This window comes from Polyodon spathula, chromosome 11 (genome assembly GCF_017654505.1).
Source record: "Polyodon spathula isolate WHYD16114869_AA chromosome 11, ASM1765450v1, whole genome shotgun sequence".
Classification (NCBI taxonomy): Eukaryota; Metazoa; Chordata; class Actinopteri; order Acipenseriformes; family Polyodontidae; genus Polyodon; species Polyodon spathula.
Window position 1 is genome coordinate 1,803,624 of NC_054544.1, and position 20,653 is coordinate 1,824,276.

Here is a 20,653-nt window from a genome sequence, read left to right on the forward strand (position 1 = left end):
TGAATCTTGTCTAGATCATTTTGAATGACCTTTGCTGCTGCAACAGTGTTTGCCACTCCTCCTACTTTTGTGTCGTCTGCAAATTTAACAAGTTTGCTTACTATACCAGAATCTAAATCATTAATGTAGATTAGGAATAGCAGAGGACCTAATACTGATCCCTGTGGTACACCGCTGGTTACCACACTCCATTCTGAGGTTTTTCCTCTAATCAGTACTTTCTGTTTTCTACATGTTAACCACTCCCTAATCCATGTACATGTGTTTCCTTGAATCCCAACTGCGTTCAGTTTGAGAATTAATCTTTTGTGTGGGACTTTGTCAAAAGCTTTCTGGAAATCTAAATAAACCATGTCATATGCTTTGCAATTATCCATTATGGATGTTGCATCCTCAAAAAAATCAAGCAAGTTAGTTAGGCACGATCTCCCTTTCCTAAAACCATGTTGACTGTCTCCCAGTACCCTGTTACCATATAGGTAATTTTCCATTTTGGATCTTATTATAGTTTCCATAAGTTTGCATATAATAGAAGTCAGGCTTACTGGTCTGTAGTTACCTGGTTCAGTTTTGTTTCCCTTTTTGTGGATCGGTATTACGTTTGCAATTTTCCAGTCTGTCGGTACCACCCCTGTGTCAAGAGACTGCTGCATGATCTTGGTTAGCGGTTTGTAAATTACTTCTTTCATTTCTTTGAGTACTACTGGGAGGATCTCATCCGGCCCAGGGGATTTGTTTATTTTAAGAGCTCCTAGTCCCTTTAACACTTCTGCCTCAGTTATGCTAAAGTTATTTAAAACTGGATAGGAACTGGATGACATGTGGGGCATGTTGTCAGTATCTTCCTTTGTAAAAACTTGTGAAAAGTAATCATTTAACATATTTGCTATTTTTTTTTCTTCATCTACGATTTTGCCATTTGTATCTCTTAAACATTTAATCTCCTCTTTGAATGTTCTCTTGCTGTTGTAATATTGGAAAAACATTTTGGAATTGGTTTTAGCTCCCTTAGCAATGTTTATTTCTATTTCTCTCTTGGCCTTTCTAACTTCCTTTTTGACTTGCGTTTGCAGTTCTGTGTACTCTTTCTGCGTACTTTCTTTTTGGTCCTTTTTTAATGCTCTGTAAAGTGCCTTTTTTCGCTGAATATTTTTTTTTATTGATCTATTAAACCATTTTGGCAATTTAGTTTTACATTTAGATTTGTCTACTTTAGGGATGTAATTGTTTTGCGCCTCTAGTACTACATTTTTGAAGAACAACCATCCTTCTTCTGTGGGTGTTTTCTCTATTTTACTCCAATCTACTTCTGTTAGTCTCTGTTTCATACCTTCATAGTTTGCTTTTCTAAAATTGTAAACCTTAGCTTTAGTCATTACTTTTGGGGATTTAAAAAACACTTCAAATGAGACCATGTTGTGGTCTGAGTTTGCCAGTGGTTCTCTGACCTCTGTTTTAGTTATTCTATCTTCGTTATTTGAAAAGACTAAATCAAGGCATGCCTCCCCTCTAGTCGGTGCCTTGACAAATTGTGTTAGGAAGCAGTCATTTGTCATTTCCACCATTTCTATTTCATCCTTCGCGCTACCCACCGGGTTTTCCCATTTTATTTTGAAATCCCCCATTAGTATGGCTTCTCCTTTGCTACACACATTTCTAATGTCATTGTATAACAGATTATTGTGCTCACCGTCTGAATCTGGCGGTCTATAGCATGCTCCTATTATTATGCCTTTTGAATTTTTGTCTGTTATTCTGACCCATATTGATTCTGTTTTATTTTCTTTGTCCAGGTTTAACACCTGGGCTTCAAGACTGTTTCTTATGTATAGCGCTACCCCTCCTCCTCTTCTGTCCTGCCTGTCTTTCCTATACAGTGTATACCCACAAATATTATATTCGTCCCCATCACTCTCAGACAACCACGTTTCTGTAACACCTATCACATCATAGTTACCTGTTAGTGCAGTAGCTTCAAGTTCTAGAATTTTGTTTCTGATACTTCTAGCATTTAGATAAATACATTTAATGGTTGTCTTACCTGAGTTGTTGTTCTTGTTTTGATGCGGTCTCCCTTCTGTTTTTTTGTTGATTTCTCCCCCCTTCCTTTCTAGTTTAAATGCTTCCGAACCTGCTCGAGGATCTTTTCTCCGAGTAGACTAGTTCCCTTGTTATTTAAATGCAGTCCATCCCGTCTATACAGATAGTCCTCGTTGTAGAATGTGGTCCAATGATCAAGATAGGTGAAGCCTTCCCATGTGCACCACGTCTTCAGCCATGCGTTTTGATTAATTATTTCCAGCTGTCCATATGGTCCTTTGCAAGGTGCGGGTAGTATACCAGAAAATACCACAGTTTTGGTTTTCTCTTTTAATTTCCTTCCTAGCTCTCTGAATTTGTTTTGCAGGGATTTTGGTCTGTCTCTTCCAATGTTGTTTGTACCGATGTGGACGACTACTACCGGGTCGTCTCCTGTTCGTTCTAGGAGCCTGTCCACGTTCTCAGTGATGTGCTTGACCGAGGCTCCCGGAAGGCAGCACACTGTTGTAGTAAGGGGGTCCAAACTGCGAATTGAACTTGCTGTGTTTCTCAATATGGAGTCCCCAACAATCATGACCTCCCTTCTTTTTGCTGTCTGGTCACCACTGTCAATAGGGTCCTGGATGTTGTTCCTTTCATTCTCTTGTTGTTGGTTCTGCTCATCAAAATTCTGAAGTGACTCAAATTTGTTGGTTGTTTTGATTTCTGGTTGTTGTGTTTGACGAAGTTTCTTTTTTTCCCTGCTTCTGCCTACCTGAACCCAGCTGTTCTGACCTTCTATCTCCCTGGTGGCTTTCAGTCTGTTAGGGGTGATGCAGACTTCCATGAATTGTGGGTGTGCCAGTTCCTCAAGATCCTGTTGCTGTCTCACTTCTTCCAGCTCCATTTCTAGCATATTTACTAGTTTATGCAAATCCTGGATCGCGCGGCACTTTACGCACACTTGGTTTAGCTCCGCTGGGTTTTCTCGGATTTCCCACATCAAGCAGGTGTCACAGATTACTGGCTTGAAGACCATGTTGAGTTTTTTTTTTTTTTTTTAAGTTTAGTTTCTTCTGCAGCCTTCAACCTGCTTTCAAACTGCTTCGAAACTGCTCTGTACTTTTCCACGCCTGTACTTCTCCCACTCGCTGTCGCTTCCACTCGCTGTCGCTGGGAAGACTGCCTCGTTTAACTGCGTTGTTCTGCTGTGCTGTTGGCTCCTCCCCTCGCCCGTGTCTCAAAACGGCGCTGAATTTGAATCAGCTGCTCCGAGTTTCAGCTTGTTTGTTATCAGAAAAACACACGCGGCTGTTTGACTTTGAGCTGCTGCTGTGTTTCCCCAATGTCCTCTGTTTTCTGATTAAAGCAATTCAAGATGCAATTTCTCCTTTCTGCTTCGAAACTGCTCTGTACTTTTCCACGCCTGTACTTCTCCCACTCGCTGTCGCTTCCACTCCAAGCAAAGAAGGAAACTGAGTTTGCTGAGGCATTCAACATTCATCAAAAACACTCCCCAGTGCCTCTCGCCACTCCAGAGACAGAGCTTCACGCAGCTGTGCCAGACACAGAGCTGCCACACGCACAGACCGCATGGCCAGGGCACCGGCTACGCATTCAGGGCTTTTCCAGACACACTGCTCTGTGTCTATCAGATCACAAATCTTTACTATTTTAGCCCTTATGAGAGAATCGTTAAAAGATTCTGAACTATTAAAAGAAGTATTTAGGTGTGGATTAAACACCAAAGGCTGCGCCAGAACCCAAAAAGGTTCCAGTGGGCCAACATATTCAGCCTTTAGTAATGTCCAAGCCCTTAGCACATGCCTATAAAAGAGGGGAAGACATGAAAACTGCATTCTATCAAAATCTAAAAACAACAAACTAAAATCAAAACCAAGCCCTCCAACCTGATGAAGAAAAGAAAATGCCAGTTCCCTCCATGGCAGCTTTACTGGAGAGAAAAACAATTTCCTCAGAGCCTGAAATCTAAAGGCAGCCAGCCAACACTCAGTATTCATAAGACCTTGTCCACCCTCTTCTAGTGGTAGATACAACACACACTGCTTTAACCAGTAACACACATTCCAAGAAAAACTCTTAAGAGCAGAGACTGAATCTGTTTAATCAAGAATTGCGGGGGTTCCACACAGATCAATTTATGCCAGAGACTGGAGGCAACCAAATTATTTAAAACCAGAACTCTTCCTCTGAAAGACATTTGTGGAAGAAGCCTCCGCCACCTCTGCAAGCGACCATTTGCTTTTTCTAGAACCCCATCCCAGTTTAACTGTTCTACTTTCTCATTGCCTAAAAAGACCCCCAGGTATTTAAACCCATTCTGGCTCCATTCTAGTCTGTCTGGTAAAACCAGGGATCTACACCCTTGTCCCTCCCCAATGAGCACAGCACTGCTTTTACTCCAGTTAACATGCGCTGGTGAGACTTTTTCAAATACTTTTTTCTACTCAGTTAAGGCCTTTACATCTTCTTGATTGCAAACGAACACAACTGTATCATCCGCATAGGCTGAAAACTTTATTGACTGGGCATTACATCCTGGAATAGACAAACCTGTTAAAACATTTCTTAGTTTACATAGTAGTGGTTCAATTGATAAAGCATATAACATTCCAGACAAAGGGCAACTCTGCCTGATTCCTCGCCGTACAGCAAAAGGTGCACTCAAGCCCCCATTTATTTTCAATAAACTGAACACGTTAGAATAGAGCGCTTTTATTTTACTAATAAAATCAGAACCAAGACCAAATGCATCGAGGACTTCCCATAAATACTCGATCAAAGGCCTTTTCCTGATCTAAAAAAAGCTGAACAATTTAGAGGCTGCTAAAATATCCCTAACTAAAAAAATGTTATAAAAAATGTGTCTATTTGGGATGCAGTAAGTTTGATCAGGGTGTACAACATTATCAATGACTGTGCTCAGTCTATTGGACAAAGCTCTGGAAAGAACCTTATATTCAGAGCACAACAACGACACAGGTCTCCAATTTTTAACATTTTTGAGATCGCCTTTCTTAGGGAGGAGCGTAATGACAGCTCTTCTGCAGCTCAGAGGTAACTCCCGTTTCTCAAAGCTCTCCTCAAACACTGTGAAAAGGTCATGTTGAAACAAGTCCCAGAAACTTTTAAAAAACTCTATTGGTAACCCATCGATTCGAGGGAGCTTTACCTTGTATTAACCCCTGTAGGGCCTCAGTGAGCTCTTCCATCTTCCCAGCTCCTTTTTGCCTCTTCAGGCAAACATGTCAAGTCCTGCAGGAAACCCTGCACCTCTTCAGGCTCAGCCTCTAACTCTGCTGTGAACAGACCAGAGTAGAGCTCCACAGCATCCCCCCGGATCTCCTCCGGCTCCCTCAGATCTACACCATCTGGTCTTGTCAAACAGTGAATGGTCTTTCTCTGGCCACTTTTTTCTACAACCCCCAAAAAAACTGTGTGGGTGCATCCATTTTTTGCATTCTGGACCTCACCAGAGCTCCCTGTACTTTTGCATCCAAAAGATCTGCTATTAACTGTTTCTTGAGACTTAATTTTTCAATTAAACTATCATTTCGGTTGAAGTCCAGAGTTTCTTGAAGCTCTAAGACCTCCCGCTCCAGTTCTTGCAGAGACTCATTAGCCCTCTTTGTAACATTTTCAGTATATTGTTGACAAAAAGTTTTTATTTGGGCCTTTCCTACATCCCACCATTGTCTAAGGTTGGAAAATAAATTTTTACCAGCTCTCCATTTTTTCCAAAATAAACTAAAACATTTCCTGAAATTTGAATCATTCAACAAACTTACCTTACATTTCTAATAACAGCGACTGTACTTTAAGGAGGTCAATAAGACAGAAAGAGAGACTATGTTATGATCTGAGAAAACAGTAGGGGAAATTTGACATTGCTTTTTCAGATTTAAATGCTCTGTAAAAACATAAATTCGATCAAGTCTAGCCATTGAGATATTATTATTATTATTATTATTGTGCTTAACCCAAGTGTATTGTCAACTAAACCATGCTTTTTAATCAAGACAGCTTGGCAGATTGAGGGTGTGGCTCAGGGTGATTTCTGTCCTCTTTAAAATTCACAGTACAATTAAAATCCACTGCTTAAAACAATCTCTCTTCAGAGGCACAGTTTACTAAAACCTGATCTAAGATCTTAAAAAACTCCAACCTCTCTTTTCCTTTGTTAGGAGCATAGACATTGATAAAATAGAAAGACTGACCTTCTATTACAGTTTTTACCTTAATCAAACAACCTTTGACTTCTTCTGTAATAGTTATTGATTCAGGTATAAAATTCTCTTTAAATAAAACCGCCACCCCAGCACTGACATTAGAGCCATGGCTAAAAGCTATTTCCCCTTTCCATTCTCTTTCCCAATCGGACTGAGTTCTCAGATCGCAATGCGTTTCCTGCAGGAATGTTACATCAATCTTTTTTTGCAACAGACATTTGAAAACTGAGGCTCTCGTAAGATCATCTCTACACCCATTTACTTTTAGATTCCCTAGTAAAAGATTTTTCGTTGGGCTAAATAGAGAAAACAAAAACCAAAGAACAAACAATGTAAGAAAGTAATATAAAGAGTTTGTTCTCATTTTATTTACTTTTGGTTAAGACTACTAAGAGTTTTAACAACAAAGTTCTTTAGACACCAGCGTTCCTGCTCTGTCAAATTAGACCCCGACGCCTTCTTTATTAAAAAAGCAGCAGAATTTAGAAACATTTTTATATCAGGAAAAAATCCTCTACATCAATTTTTCTTCTTCCTTTTGTGACTTCTAAAAACTCTCTTCTATTTTGTTCACTATACTCACTTTTTATGATAGCGGACTCTGAAGTCTGAGAGTCTGTAAATGCAGTATAATTGTAAATCTCGAAAACTACTCACTTCTAAATCTTTTGTAGTCATCTTTGTGTTACTTTAGTATAAATACATGTTAATTTGGATTCATATGTTGTTTTTTTCTGACTTTATGTGAACGAAAAGACACACATTTGCCCATTTTCCCATTGGAAATAGTGATATTTTGAAATATCACTGTCCTGGTCACAAAAGCAAAGTTTGTGGGGAATAATAGCCATGTTCTATACTTTTGAGGCATAAGCAATTAGGAAATAACACTTACTACCCAGGAACAAAAAAAATAAATAAACATTTTGTTACACAGTGATATTAATGTAACACTTCACATGTATTCAGCTGTGTACAGAAATCTATTACCATGTCCCTCTGTATGATTGCATCTCTATCTTAAGGAGCATCACCTTTCACTCATAAAAACATTTTAATTCACTACAAAGAGCAAAAATTGTCAATTGCGCTTTCATGTTCTCAAGCAATCAGGCCGACAGCTCTCAAAAGGTTTAATTTTCTCCTTGCTGATTTAATTTCTGACTCATTAGAGTTCTGCTGTACAATTTATTAAAATGCTGTTGACAGTGAATTCGGTATTCACTATGCATTTATTTTCAGCACGTTCATTACAGAGCTAACATTGAACAGCTTTTGCAATGTCCAGTGTCTCCATATATTCTTGAACTTCATTCCAACTTGTTTTTACTGTGCAGACATTCTCATTAATGTTTCCAAAACATGAAAATCATGCTTGAAAACCAGAAATTCTTCTGAGCATCTCCAAAGCACTTTGATTTTTGTGTTTTTGGGACACTATGTACAAAAGGCTAGTTTTACTGTTTATCGTTTGTTGCTAAAAAAAGAATTGTGCATTTCTTCAAATCTAATAATACTACTAATAAGACATGTAAAGGATTCACAATATACACTGAAATAGTGTGCATCTGAAATTCAAACGCTGCGGAGATTTTCAACGCTCCGTAGATAGTTGGTCACAGGTGACAGTTTAGGAAGGGATCATTTGATTGTGAACTGTTTTTGAATCCTTACTCACATGCACACAACCATGGTATATAACATATGTTGTTTGGAATCAAGAGGTCTGTATAAGGTCTGTATATTTTGGAAACAAAAAGGCATGGAGCAGCAGATCTAAGGTTATGAGCTTCTTCTATGGAATGGATACCAAAAAGATCTCCCTGCTTCATTATAAATTGAGGCTGCAATCAGAGTTTAACCCTGTACGATTATGGCGGGCAGTAGGTACAATGCTGTATGTCTGCATTCTGGTATCTACTGAATCCCTATTGATGTAGCTGTCTGCATTCCACATTAACTACTATGCATGGAATCCTAACCTCCTTATTAAAGTGTAATGTACATAAATGCCGCAGCTGTTTTCTTATAATGTATGCCTTATGGAAGTTGTGTTTTTGTATGTTTTAAATCGTGTTTATTTAATTTAAATGTTATTTACCAGCTTAATGTGTGTTCCTGTTCTGGCTTTAAAAGTAAAGGTTCAAGGTCAAGGTTCATGGTCTTAGTCATTCTTTTAAATACAATGAAATATCTGATCCAAATGCTGAAAAATTCGCAGCAGTGAAGATTGCCATTCTATATTTTTGATTTCTGACAGGAAATGGTTGTAAAATTGATATTGCATTACTGGGGAAAAAATCAGCGCTTTTAAAGTTTCCACTATTTTAAGTCCAATTTGACAGGATTGTTTTATGCAAAAAAAGGAAGACAAACTATAAGAATTGTAATGACACAATGCCAAGTCTGTATCCCTGGTGGTCTGTATTACTCAGAGTGATAGCTTGTATCCCTGGTGATCTGTATTACTCAGAATTATAGCTTGTATCCCTGGTGATCTGTATTACTCAGAATGATAGCCTGTATCCCTGGTGATCTGTATTACTCAGAATGATAGCCTGTATCCCTGATGATCGGTATTACTCAGAGTGATAGCTTGTATCCCTGGTGATCTGTATTACTCAGAATGATAGCCTGTATCCCTGATGATCTGTATTACTCAGAATGATAGCTTGTATCCCTGGTGATCTGTATTACTCAGAATGATAGCCTGTATCCCTGGTGATCTGTATTACTCAGAATGATAGCCTGTATCCCTGATGATCGGTATTACTCAGAGTGATAGCTTGTATCCCTGGTGATCTGTATTACTCAGAATGATAGTCTGTATCCCTGGTGATTTGTATTACTCAGAGTGATAGCTTGTATCCCTGGTGATCTGTATTACTCAGAATGATAGCCTGTACCCTTGGTGATCTGTATTACTCAGAGTGATAGCCTGTATCCCTGATGATCTGTATTACTCAGAATGATAGCCTGTATTCCTGGTGATCTGTATTACTCAGTCTGTATCCCTGGTGACTGTCCTGCCTGACAGTTATGCATTTGACTTAATGTCTTGGCTGCTAGTTGTTCTCATTAACATTTGAAGGGTCACTGTAAGGTTGTTGAAAGGTAAGTGAACCATCAGTCACTCCCTTGTATGCTTAGCACAGAGGCAATAACCTTTCAAAGTTAACACGGGCCACGCAGGTCAGAGAAGAGAAAGTAGCCCGAAGCCTAGTTTGTGTTTGCTACTGAGCAACCTGCTTCCTGCTTCCTCGCACCAGGGTACCCGCTGGCTTTCCAAGAATTGTCTTTGAAGTTTTTCATCTGAGCCTCCAAAGCGGTTTCCAGGGTTTGTTGAGGTTTATGCAATGAGCCGACATCCTGTTCTGGAAATTGCATCTGTTTGTTTGCTGATCCTTTAAAGGATAACAAAGCATACAGGTCGACTTTATAGAAGTCAGTGTTGTCATATTTACTAAGCATTACTGGGTATGTGTTTACTTTCTGCTGGTTCGATAATGTCACGCCTGGAAGGAGACGGCAAGGGTTCTTTGTAGGGAGTTTCTCTGAACAGATCAGTAGTAACCTGGGGCCATTGATCTTTGCAAATGATCATGGTGCTCACAGGCAGGCTCATTTAAACTCTTCTAATTGCTGCTCATAAACTGTGTCCATCTGTGCTTTAGCAAATGTTCATGCTGTTTATATTGTACCCTCCAGTGTAAAATCTATTACTGATTTTGTTTTTGACCATCCACACAATTATTAGCATGTTTTCTTTGCACCCCCGCCCCCCTCCTGTGATAGCCTGTGAATAACCTTGAAGCTTCCAATGGCTATACACTCTTTTGATGATCATGTTCTGTTACGTAACTAAAAAAAATTCCACTTCTAGAACAGCCCTAGCTCAGGCTCACTGTACGGGTGTAGTTATGTTGAACAGTATGCTGTCTTTTCAAGCTGCAGTGAAAGAAAATGTGTACTGCAACTACCCCATATTTTCTTTCATAGCAGAATCAAAGTAAGGATTAGAGTATATAAAACCAAAACCGGTGGCTTTAACTTTCCCTGCTCCCATAACCGTCTGTAAAGATTCTTTGAGTCTGAAAGGGGGTGTGTGTGTCTTAAGGAGCCTTTGTAATCAAGAGAAGCTCCAGCACCTGTTCTGACACGTCACTATGGCCTCCTCAGCTCACAGTAAGCTGGCAGATCTTGGATGTCCTGCTCCAAAATTCCCTTTTAAACTATATTGTAGTTGTAAGGCCTAATCCCCGGATACCAACATGTTTTGCTTGCTCTCATCAACATCTATCCAAACATATCTTTGGGTGATTTTTTTGGAGTCCCCTCATGCAAGTTATTACGGCCTAAACTTGGTACAAATAGCAAACTTACAAATTTCAAGAGGGTTTCATGACCAGTGGTAGGACTGAAACCAAATGTTTTTCACAAAATTTGGAAGACTGGTACCTAAGGGTCTTACAACAGTACTACAGGGTAAAGGGTTGGGCCCTAAGGGTCTTACACCAGTACTACAGGGTAAAGGGTTGGGCTGAAGTTCAGATATACGTTGTCAGTTACCCCTTGTCTGGCAATTTGCTAGAAGTGAGTAGAGTGCCCCCTAATATTTTTTTTCTTCTGAAAAGCCCTATTCAGTACGAGTAGAATGAGAAGCTACACGTGATGGTAGCATATAAATTGCTCCCAGGATGATTTTTCTAGTCAAGGTCCCTTTCTCACTTTAGGTTGACCTTTGCAAGGTCACAGGTCAAAGGAGAAATTAAAATAAATAAATAAATAATGGCTATCGTTTCTGAACTCAGTGTGTCAGAAAACCCCTGGGTGAATTTTTCTAGTAAAATCTGAAACGGACGGGCAACGAAATGCTTTTCTGGTTGAGTTGGCGTGGAATGACCCCTGTGTCAGGTATTGCCTATGCAGTGCTTCAATTAAATTCAAAACATTTTCAAGGCTGTTCTAGTAAGGCTATTTGTGTCTTTTTTTTGTTTTCTTTTTATTTTTTAATGTTTCAAGCCCTTGCATTGGCCAGTTGTGTCATTGCCTGGCTCTGAGAATCTGGGCATTTCTTTTGAATCCAATGATATTTTAGTATTCTTTTTTAAAGGCACTGCTGGCTGGCTGTTGGGAAGACAACCTTCCTTTTTCACTTTCTATTGAGCTACGTGTTGTGCTGAAGCACCAATTACAGTATAAAGAAAGATAACAGGACCCTGTGCAACTGTAGCCATATATTATAGCAGGCATATTGTATCTGAATAAAAAAAGCCTTATGCAAGATTTCACTATATTAGAATATACACGCCTAACATAAACTATAAAGTAAAAAAAAAACTTTCAGTATTCGTTGTGAATTTGTTCAGCCTTCTTTAATACACTGTATGCTCTTCCTGCAATGCTTTTTTGAGTTGCTTTATTTTTCACACAGTTTCTTGATAACACCTTTTTCATTTAACGTGTGTTTTTTCATTATTAATAATAGCCATTAACAAAACATTGCCTTAGTGCCAAAGTAAGACTTTTACTGTATTTGGAAAGAAGCATGCTTTCTTAGTGCAAGCAAGCAATACTTTTAGTAAATTGGTATGAGTTTGACCTAGCTTTAGTAATATATTCTCCTACTTGTTTAGATTCACTTTGTATGTTATTATCTGTGTCAGTCACAGGGACTTTTTAAAACTCAGAAGCAACACTGGTCTGTAGTGTGAAATTGATCTAGTAAGCTAATGAAAACGCACATCTACTAAAAGACCTCTGGTTTCTCACAAAGTGTATTTGATCACTGATTACCGGTTTTCTATTGAGTTCTCCTGGACAGTCAAGGGCCACTGGCTATTTGAACTCGCTCAAACAGATCCGGCTCTTAGTTTTGATAAGTCTGCAATAAACATTCTTGTGGGGTCACTTTCTTTTATGACAGGTCAGGACGTAGTATCTGAAGCTGAAGGATCCAAAGGTATATTATAATGGAGTGGTGGATGTCATGTAATCACTGTTGGGCTGTCGTCTACTGTTTCCACAGAATAAGTGCTTCTGAATAAAAATAAACGATAACAAAGTATGTCTTTTTGTAGTTTTACTCCCAGTCACTAGAATCACTTTGCTCCGGTCATCAGGTGTCGCTTCTAACCGTTTCCTTAATTCCATTGGTTGTTACAGTCTTAAATCAATATAAGCAGCAATTTGCATAAGTGGCAAAATATATTGGCTTAATGTATTATTTTCTTCTTAGAACCCAAAGCTACTGGGTTATGAAGGAAACATTATTCTAAAGCTTTAGTGTGCTTGAATTAAATAAATTAATAAATAAAACTCCAGGCATCATTTTCACTTATCAGAATTTTGCAAGTGTTTCTCCCTAGCTAGAATGTGTGAAACCGTTGTCTGTAATTACTGTAATGGTTGCTGGGAGTTATTTAGCTTTTTGTACTTAAGGATAAATGGTATAATAATATAAGATATCGCGGTAAATTTACGTATTTTTCACAGGTAGGTTGCAGAATAAAATTAGGATTTCGCTGACCTGTTTAAACATTAAATAAACCTAAGTAGACAATATTTCAGAACATGATAAAGCCTAACAATAGTGGTACTTGCTTCCTTACTAAAACACAGTGCTGTCATTTGTTATAGGCAAGCATGCAGCATCCCCCTGCAGTTGACTTGCCCATACATTGAGACTGCACGTTCTGCATCCACTCAATTGGTTGGAAGTTAAGACAAAGCTTTGCCAAGTTGTACAGATGTGGAAATCAATTAGAAACAGTCCCAAAACTTGTTTACTCAAGGGCATCTGGCATACTTTAATAAAGGTAATGTATGCAGCACGTTCGTTGTCGTGTTATTTGTCCCGTATAAAATTCCAACTGCGAAAAAGTAAGCAGCAGGTTGAAGCGAGGTGGCTGTGCTAGATCGTTGTAGTACTGGCTTAACTTGCCGACAGGAATGCTTTTTGTCTGGGCTGACTTTCCAGTTTGGTTTCTGAAAGCAGTTTATTTTACGTTCTGTTCAGCCTCTCGTAGCCTTTTGTTTAATTTGTGATTCTAAAGCTAAATATCGATCAATCGCATTTTCTCCAAAGACTCATTAAGATATGCAAAACAATTACCTCCATCTGCATGTACAGGTTCTTTGGGAAATGTCTTGACACGATCAACCACTGAAATATACTTGCTTTTTTTGCTTTGTCATCCATTTCTACTATTTTACCTCCAATGCTAAAAACAACTAGATTTTAGCAACCTAAATCAAAACAATGCAGCACTGACTTTGTCACCCCCTACAAATGCACTTACAGGCTGATTAAAACATTGTTGTCATTTGAATAGTAAACAAGAACGTTAACCGCTTTGGAGAATTTTTTTTTGTCAATGTTATTTGTGAATGCTTTTTGTTTGTTTGTTTGTTTTTTACTTAAGTGCGATGCACACAGGATGGTGAAGGAATACAAAAGGGCTATCTACAGAAGGAAGATAGGTAGTTTGCGTCGCTTGCATTGTGCAGTAGTTAATTTAAATGAGGTTTCTTTTTTTTTCCTCGCCGTACATGTTCTGTATGCATTGCCCCTAAAAGAGGTGAAAATGGGGTAAAAAAACAATTGCCGATTCCAAATTAAAAAAAAAAAGAAATGCACAGTGAACAAGATTATAGAGCTAAGAGATTAGTTTCTGGGTTTAAATTAATAAACAGGACAAGATGTGACAAAATGTGTGTAATTAGTTGGCTGTTGCCATGGTTCTGTGTCTTATCTGTACTTCATGAAACAAGGTGTGTTAATTGAGGTCTCTTAAAGATACTCTGAAATAAGTATTGGGTTCCTTAGGCATTGTATGGTTATTGTTTTGAAAGTTTGCTGTGTTTGTGCAAACTATCTAATTATGATGCACCTTTTAAAACACCACATTAGATCCATTACAAGCCTCTGGCGTTGGCTTCCAGAAGATCCATTACCATCAGCATCACCAGACCTTGCTTCTTGTGCCTCCTAATGACATATTGCACAATCATATCCCCAGACATGCTTTCCCCAATGAATAGTACAAGGCTTGATCATTTCATGTACCGATATTGCTTGTCTTAATTGTGCTTATAGTTTCAATTTCTGTTCACTGTATCTCTTGACACGATCGGTCCCTATAGCGGTTCAACCCACATAGCAAACTGCCAATATCCAGCCTCTACTAATGAACAGCTTGAGCCTTTCTCCAACACAAAGTGGATCACACTGAACATCAGCAGCCTGCAGTCTCCATTGCACGTGGCATCACCAGCATTCTTTAAGCTTTAGTCAAAATTAGCGTCACTCGCCTGACATTTCCAGCGTACTGATCTGATGGGAATCAATGTGCCATCACAATTACAATTGAAATTCAACATGGTTAATCTAATAACGCTAGGAAGATTTATCTCAAATACTGTGAAACAGCTCCTAAGTCAGGTTTTTTTTTAGAATGTTTCCCCCCCTCAGTTTAAGTGCTGCAGTGTTGGTACGACGTATCAGAATATGATTAATTCAGAACTGCTATCAAACCACATTGTCTTATTCGATGATGTATCAAAATCTGATTGGTTCAGAACTGCTATCAAACCACATTGTCTTATTGCATGATGTATCAGAATCTGATTGGTTCAGAACTGCTATCAAACCACTAGTTTCTATTGGTTGCAGGCTCCGATCCCGTGGGATATTTTGTAGTGCTGGTGGATGTGTTTTAGAAGAAGTCACTTTGTTTAAACGTTGTCCCGGAAGAACCTAATTGTATTTGTCATTAATTACTTTCTGTATTTACAATCCGTGAGTAATTCAATTGCCATGTGTTTTGCATACATTTAAATATGTTCTGTGCATTCTCTTGTGTCCATATAAACGTCTCTGCATCACTGCTTGCTTTCCTTTCAATCTGCCGCTCCAGTTCCTTTCATATGATTTACATTTAAAGTGCTGACACTGATGTTATATCTAGGCAATAATAACTGCAATTAAAAAAGAAAATTAGCTTCATTTATCAATCCTGACATCCAGCTGTGATGGAAAACTAATTGCTGCTTTTTAACTGGAGCCATGTCTGATGTTACCTTTGGACAGATTTAATAACAGCTAGTCATGTGTCTGAATGTGTCTTTATTAAACGGGCAATGAAATGTTATTATTGAGCAATGAAAGGTGTGTGGCTACAATGCAGGCGTAAATAATAGTATTGCTTACAAATACAGTGTTATGGTTATGGACAGAGCTAATTCTGGGCAATGCCATGTTTGTTATGGGCTGTCTGGGGAACTTTGTGGGGGGAAAAAAAACTGTCGGTTTGCATCCTGTACCTCGACTGGCCCAATTAGAGAAGCCCACATTGCATCTCCAGTATAGTATATAGGTCCTACTCCTTATAGCCTGGGCACCTCTGGACAAAGCCTTTTTTGCACACCATTAGCAGAATTGCAAGAAAACAAGACTTAAAAATAACTGATGCATTGCTTCCTATTAGAATACAGGAGTATACACAAACAGTGTGCAGTTTCAAGACTCTTTGTTTTAACCTCCATATCAGCGATACAGTCTGCACACTTTTGGTACACAGCAGGTTTCTATGATTCTTTTCAGTGAAGTTCCATTGCTGTTGCTGTCCAGTACAAATGAACTGATTGTTTTAGTATGGTATAGCCATATCCGTAATATGGATATTTTTCACACATCCATCCCACTTAGGTAATGCCCCACAGGGAACGCACATTTCTACAGCAGTTATCTTTCAGCATTTTATTTTCAAGGACAGTTTGTTGGCTGAAAGGAATCAGCTAAAATGCTTTCTTGTCCAACATAAATCCTCTTTAGTATGCTTAAAAAAAACCAACCGCTAATCAATTATCATGTACGCCCTCGCTCCATCTCATCTGATGCTCCTGTACCTATGAAATAAACCGTAGAGTGCTTTATACAGCTGTCAGCAAGAAAGTTTGTGTGCAAGTAGGAATGTTTTGCTTCTGATGAAGTGAAACAGGTTAACCCTCCTTAGGGTCAAGGTTAAGATTAAGATTCTTGATGTTTCCAGGCCCTTATTATCCAGGACAAATAGAATGAGTCCAAACAGATTAGTTTAATCTGTGTTCCTATGTGCTGAAGCCATGTGAGGGAGCAAAGATGAAACAGAACACTGACATTCCTAGACAGACCAGGTAACACACGTGTGTTCCCTGTCTTTCTCTACAAACCCCTGACCTCATAAATAAATAAATGAGCGCGTTATTGTCTTGTTTGCACCCGTGCCTATAGGAAAGATCTCACCAGATCTCCCAACATTGTCTTACTTAAATGACATTACGCTTTCTAGTAAATTACCCTGAGTTTGCGTTTTTACATTGTAAATTTATCTGTATAGTAGTGCCATTAAAGGGGGAAAAACATTAACCTGACCTATTGTCTGTGTGTGTCTGTCTTCTTACAGATGAGGGCTATTACCAGAGTGGCAAGTTCCAGTTCGAGATAGACGTTCCGGAAGCTTATAATATGGTGGTAAGAAGTTTTTCCTTCAGTAATAAACGTTTACACAGAAATACAAATACAGTTATAGTTTATTATAAGAGGTGGTATTCATTTTTATGTAATGCATTTTGAAAGTGCTATGCTGTTAAAGCCTCGATTGAGAGGGACATTATCAGTTTGTGGTCCCAATACAGACCCATAGAAGATCCCTTTAAGATCCATTGGAACCCCCTTGCCTCCTCCACTGTTCAATTTTCTCATGAACGTTAGAAACAGAAACAAAAACCTTAAATATGTGCAGTTATATCCAAGGCTTAATACAGCCAAACTGGAACGTCTTCCATCAAAGCAATCCCCTTCCTAGTTTCTGCTTTCAGTACAATGGATAGTCTATATGACAGTGATAGAGCTTATACACATGTGCCTACCGGGCATATTGACAGCAAGAACATTGAGGGAGTAGATTATTAGCCATTCAGCCCATCTTGCTCGTTTGGTTGTCAGTAGCTTATTGATCCCAGAATCTCATCAAGCAGCTTCTTGAAGGATCCCAGGGTGTCAGTTTCAACAACGATTCTCTGTAAAAAAGTACCTCCTATTTTCTGTTCTGAATGCCCCTTTGTCTAATCTTCATTTGTGACCCCTGGTCTTTGTTTCTTTTTTGAGGTCGAAAAAGTTCCTTGAGTCGATATTGTCAATACCTTTTAGAATTTTGAATGCTTGAATTAGGTCGCCGCATAGCCTTCTTTGTTCAAGACTGAATAGATTCAATTCTTTTAGCCTGTCTGCATATGACATGCCTTTTAAGCCCGGAATAATTCTGGTCACTCTTCTTTGCACTCTTTCTAGAGCAGCAATATCTTTTTTATAGCGAGGTGATCAGAACTGAACGCAATATTCAAGATGAGGTTTTACTAGTGCATTGTACAGTTTTAACATTACTTCCCTTGATTTAAATTCAACACTTTCGACAATGTATCTGAGCATCTTGTTAGCCTTTTTTATAGCTTCCCCACATTGTCTAGATGAAGACATTTCTGAGTCAACAAAATCTCCTAGATCTTTTTCATAGAGTCCTTCTTTAATTTCAGTATCTCCCATATGATATTTATAATGCACATTTTTATTTCCTGCGTGCAGTACCTTACACTTTTCTCTATTAAATGTAATTTGCCATGTGTCTGCCCAGTTCTGAATCCTCTAGATCATTTTGAATGACCTTTGCTGCTGCAACAGTGTTTGCCACTCCTCCTATTTTTGTGTCGTCTGTGAATTTAGCATTCCTTAAACAGTTGAAGAGCCATTCATTCAATTTTACAAACCTGTCACCTGTCAGGACCTTGTTGTACGGCTTGAATACTTTTTTTAGTAGCTTTCTGTCATTTTCGTAATTTTATTTACTATCAAAGCTGTTGCAGTAGGATATCGGATGGAATCACTATGAATTGCTACTTCCAGCTTGCACTCTCGGCAGACCAAATCATTTCAGCTATTTTTTTAAAAATTAATTTAAAGCTTCAGGGCTAAGCTTCGGTGCACCCTTGGGTAACCTGAAAGCTCTGCTTTTTAACCTGTGAACAAAGTTTTCATTTGAATGGTCCTCCATAATGACTTTTCAAGCGTATGTTTCGGCACACGAAGCTTGAACAGAGATTTGCGACGGTCTTGTCAGCCTTTGTGACGAAGCCAGGCAGACTGGGACTGGGAACGGATTTACTGGTTTCATTAATGCAGCCGGGATACCCAAGCCGTACTGCTTTTCAATTAGAAAGATGGTAACCCAGCTGAAGGGTATGTCAGATTGTCTTGTAAAGTCTTAAGTCCCCTTGTCACTGGTACTCTTGTGTCGGTTGGTATGTTGGTCAGCAATACGTCAGACAGTAACAATGTCAAAGACTTTTAAGACTTCTCCTCGATATTAACCCTTTTTGTCTGGTGCACAACAACAGTGTTGTTATGATTTTACAGCACAATGCAATGTTAGCTCAGTGTCTCTGTTTGTATGATTTCTAAATTGCCTCCTGAAGGGAGATACGACAGGTCTCAGGCAACAGAGGAGGATGCAGATTTCAAGAATGCAATCTTGATCAGCAGTAAAGTACATGCAGTAGAATTGCTCATTGCTTCATTCTACACATCATTCTGCATTCTTTGCAGGGGGATGTATTGTATGGGGTGGTTGTTATTAGATTAGTCCATAAAGAATTTGCAAATCTTTTAAGATGAAAGCTTGCATTTTTAAGTTAAGGAGTCCTTAACTAAATTGGATTAATGTTGCTTATTGTGCCGTGCTTTGTGAAAACATACCTTCTGTGCAAACAGCTGAACACAGAAACACATTGCCAGGTTTCTTGCATGAGGCCTCGCTTCAGTATTCTTCAGTAGGGAAACTGACAGTGCCTCCAGACTTGTCTTCCGAAAGGAATCCCTCTGATCTGTCTCGACAGGAAAACTTTTATTAAGCAGAGTTTTCTCCTTGTTTGATGTTACAATGAGTCCAAGAGAGAACAGATGTGACATACTGCTTCCCTGTTAATGAATGAGTCTGTTCAACACAGGACTTTCTTAAAATAAAATGAATTCCGAGCAACAAACGCCTCATAAAAAGAGTACCTAAGGGGTACTTTTGTCCATCTTTACAACATAAAATGTACTGAAAATAGAGGAAAAAGCATTAAAAAAAGAGAAAAGTTTGCTTCAGAAACTGAGCTGATGCAGAGTTTAGTGAAATCAGTTTTTCTTGGACAACGATGGTTTAAACTGTAATTGGGGTCTACTCCTTCCAGAATAGACTACTGGGTCTGTATCTCAGCTTTAGAAGTTTATGCAGATTGGAGAAACTACTGACTGAAATGAATGAAGTTTGTTACTGTGCATACCTTTGGTCTGCATAAACATAATGGTAGAGACCATTCGTATTTGTTATTTTCTTGCAAAACTCCAGATTCCAGAACAGTGTCCACTTTAAAAAAAAAAAAAAAAAAAAAAAAATATATATATATATATATATAAAATATATATATAACTGTTTTGAAAACTTGATACGTTGAAAAACTTTTCCGAACACAACTTAGAATCGGAGGGAGGCTTGATTGGCAACTTTAAATTGGTTAGTTTTTACCGCTGAGCGAAAGATCCAACTTCGCAACTGGACCATCACTTCCGGCTCTACATATTGACCATTGAATCAGGAGCCTTTGTGGTTGGTTCTTTTCAGGGGGCAAAACTGGGACCTTTTTACTACTATCGTGGTGAGTTTAACATACATGTTCATCGAGTTCATATTGAGGTGCAGCATCTTCCAACCAGAGAAACGGACGGAACATCTTTCACTTCACGAAAATATCGTTGAAAGCACCCACAATTTTTACAGGCTTACCGGAACCGTCAAAGCATTCTTTCCGGCGACACATTTTATTACGCAAAAGAGAGTGTGCTTCATCAATTAGGGTTAAAATGAGTGGACTCACACCTTTAGTCATTTCGTATTCCCCTAGTTGATCATAGCTTAGCTAATTTAGATAAAACCACATTTGGAATTTCATTTGCGTTTTGGGCACAAGATCAAGCACAAGAGGGTGCTTGCTAATTATTAGGGTTATGTCTCTAAATGTTTGGCTCTCCCTGCAGTCTTTCTGTTTGATAGAGGTTGATCATGCTGTAGCTAAAGTTAGGGTTTTTTTTTTTTTTTTTTTTTTTAAAGATGTTATCTTTTTATTATTATTTCATCAAAAGAGGTGCCAATAATAATAAAACAACAAAGCTGGCATATGATTTAAGAAATGTTGCAAAATCCTTCTCTCTTCTGTCAAATTAAATTTACTGGGTAAAAAAAAAATAAAAAAGGTACAGTAGATGTATTGCTGTTTCTGACTCGCTTCCCTTTTCAAATGTTTACCTT

General features: G+C 38.6%; 1 protein-coding gene across 7 annotated transcripts in view; it reads left to right on the plus strand.

The window, feature by feature from the left end:
- The window catches only part of LOC121323356 (NEDD8-conjugating enzyme UBE2F), a 60,955-nt gene that overhangs the window by 18,730 nt on the left and 21,572 nt on the right, over positions 1–20,653 (plus strand). For all 7 annotated transcript variants that reach the window (XR_005951138.1, XM_041264371.1, XM_041264374.1 and 4 more), the window contains one exon: positions 16,715–16,782. Coding sequence is in view for 6 of the 7 variants with exons in the window: in XM_041264371.1 (XP_041120305.1) it covers positions 16,715–16,782 (68 nt within the window). In the remaining variant the exon portion in view is untranslated. The remainder of the gene's footprint in view (positions 1–16,714; positions 16,783–20,653) is intronic.